The sequence below is a fragment of the Sinocyclocheilus anshuiensis genome, unplaced genomic scaffold (genome assembly GCF_001515605.1).
Source record: "Sinocyclocheilus anshuiensis isolate Anshui unplaced genomic scaffold, SAMN03320099.WGS_v1.1 scaffold58, whole genome shotgun sequence".
Taxonomy (NCBI): Eukaryota; Metazoa; Chordata; class Actinopteri; order Cypriniformes; family Cyprinidae; genus Sinocyclocheilus; species Sinocyclocheilus anshuiensis.
Genome location: NW_015547688.1, coordinates 72,666 through 75,289, shown reverse-complemented (window position 1 = coordinate 75,289; position 2,624 = coordinate 72,666). Strand labels below are relative to the sequence as shown.

Here is a 2,624-nt window from a genome sequence, read left to right as displayed (position 1 = left end):
GGGGGGGAGAAGTGTATCAATGTGATTGAGAATGTAATTTTATTATTTTTTCGAAGTTAAATGTTTCATTGTCATTTTTTGTCATGCTTTGTGTGTTCTGCTTTGTGTCCACCCTGTCATCTTGATATTTTAAAATAATATTTAAAATAATAATTAAATCATATCTATATAATCCAGTGTGTTCAATAGCTAGGTGTGGGGGCAATAACATGCAAACAAAAAACTGCATCCAAATATCACAGTTTTCTCCAAATAAGAAAAAATACATGTGCGAATTGTATGAGTTTCTTTAAAAGCACATGGTTTACATAAAATCTTTTATACATTTATAATTTGAAGGTAAACAAATAACCCTGTTTAGGAAAGGGACAATCATACCTTTCAGAAAATATAATTTGCATCTTAATATTGCAATGAAAACGTATTTAACAGTAATATATATGTCCATGACAGGGTGGACATGTGGTTTATGCTTCAAATAATGGCCTATAATTATCTAAAAAAATGTGTGGGAGCTCAGCTAATATGTTTCTATAGTACTTGAGTGTCTACTATTTATGACATAAAGTGAATGGGAAATTAAAACCAAAATCTTGGAGTATTGTGAGGGTTGAAAGGCACTCTATGGTGATATTGACCCATAAAAACCAAAGGACATTCAATGGCCCTCTGCTGTATGTACAAATGGCTCTTCTCTGTGTAGGATTGCTAAGGGCTATCAGAACTCTCCTGATCTGAGGCTCACGTGGCTGCAGAACATGGCAGGGAAGCACTCAGAGAGAGGGAACCATGCGGAGGCAGCACACTGTCTGGTGCATAGCGCCGCCCTTGTGGCGGAGTACCTCAACATGCTTGAAGATTGCCGCTACCTCCCTATTGGATGCGTGTCATTCCAGGTAAAATCCTATGTGTGTGTTCTTGAATATACGATTTATGAGGACACTTCCTGTGTCCTTGTAAACCAAATGGCTTAAAAACATGCTAAAAGAAGCATCAAATAATTGAATAAAAAGTTAGAGTTAAATGTTTCAACCAGGAAAGGTTTTATTGTTGATTACTAAAAAAATTTTTTTTTGTAATTGAAATAAAACTTAATTTAATTTAAAAAATAAGGTAATGTACAAAATAATGTAACTAACCAAAACAAGTTAAACTTAAAATACTAATATTACTAAAACTGAAATAAAGCTGTGTAGGAATATAAAAAAAACCCTAATGAAAATGAAAAAGCACATAACAAAATTACATAAAATATTTAAACTAAACTAAAATTAAAATTAAAACTGAAAATATAAAACTGAAAACGACTTTAAAGTAATAAGTAATACATAATAGTATATGAATAATGACAATAATGTCATAACAAAATAACAATAACAAAAAACAATAACAGAAAGGAATCAGGGAATTCTAAATTGTTTGTTATCAGTTCTGGAAAAGCTTGAAATTAAATATTTTGTCATTTTATTTAATAAAAAATGTTATAAATAATAGTAATAATAATTCCATAATTATTTGCAAACATATTATGTAAAATAATTCTACACATTTTAATGAATGGTTTTTAATTAATTTTAATTTTAATGAAATAATATAAAGTTTAATAAATTATAATTTTTTATACATTTTCTAAATAAACTGAAGATGCAAATGAAAAACACATTCTCACTGGTCACTTTGCTGTTTTGATTAAAAAACTTACTGTAATTTATGATAATACCCATGACAAATTTTGTGATTGTTGACACTTCGATTGCATTTCACAGAGTATTTCGTCCAATGTGCTGGAGGAGTCTGCGGTGTCTGATGATATTCTCTCCCCAGAGGAGGAGGGCATCTGTTCAGGGAAGTACTTCAGTGAGTCTGGGCTTGTGGGACTTCTGGAGCAAGCAGCTGCTTCTTTCAACATGGTGAGAGCTCATGTCACATCACTCCCCCCACAGTCATGGAAACTGAGTGCACTGAATCAAATGGATTAGACTCATATCCAAGCCAGCACCACACATTTTTATGGGATTATTAACTAAAGGATGACTGTAGATTCTGTCTCTCCTCCAGGCTGCCATGTACGAGGCCATAAATGGAGTCTACAAAATCCTTTGTCCCATTCACGAGGCCAACAGAGACTTTAAGAAGCTGGCCTCCGTCCACGGCAAACTGCAGGATGCCTTCAACAAAGTATACAATCAGGTTTGTTGACACAGGAAGTTTGTGTGAAAGAGCTGAACATGTCTGCAAGAAGTTCCAATCAGTCTTGCACAGTTTCAGGAGTCAGTTTGTTGAATGGATATTAAATTTCTACAATATTAATTGTACATTAATTAGTATTCTGTTATTTCTTGTATAAGAAAGAAATTATAAAGCCTGCTACTTCATCCAGTATATAACCACAATAGAAAATAGTAATACATAATTTGAGTTGCATTAGGTAAAATTGGGCAGTTGAACAAAAATCATTGAGCTGCTTCATTAAAACAAATTAGGGCTGCACGATAAATCGCATGCGATATTTAACGCGCATCTTATCAGTAAAGCCGGTTCTGTAATCAGCGGTAAATCTCCATCACCTGCGTGCTTTCACATTGAGCAGCATTAACTACACAGAGCCGTTGTTCACTGACGAG

At 33.4% G+C, this 2,624-nt stretch overlaps 1 protein-coding gene across 1 annotated transcript in view; it reads left to right on the top strand.

Annotated features, from left to right (window-relative positions):
- LOC107703354 (dedicator of cytokinesis protein 7-like) overlaps positions 1-2,624 on the top strand; it is a 76,603-nt gene that overhangs the window by 62,724 nt on the left and 11,255 nt on the right. The window contains exons 41-43 of the mRNA XM_016505946.1: positions 704-896; positions 1,767-1,910; positions 2,059-2,190. Coding sequence (XP_016361432.1) covers positions 704-896; positions 1,767-1,910; positions 2,059-2,190 — 469 coding nt within the window. The remainder of the gene's footprint in view (positions 1-703; positions 897-1,766; positions 1,911-2,058; positions 2,191-2,624) is intronic.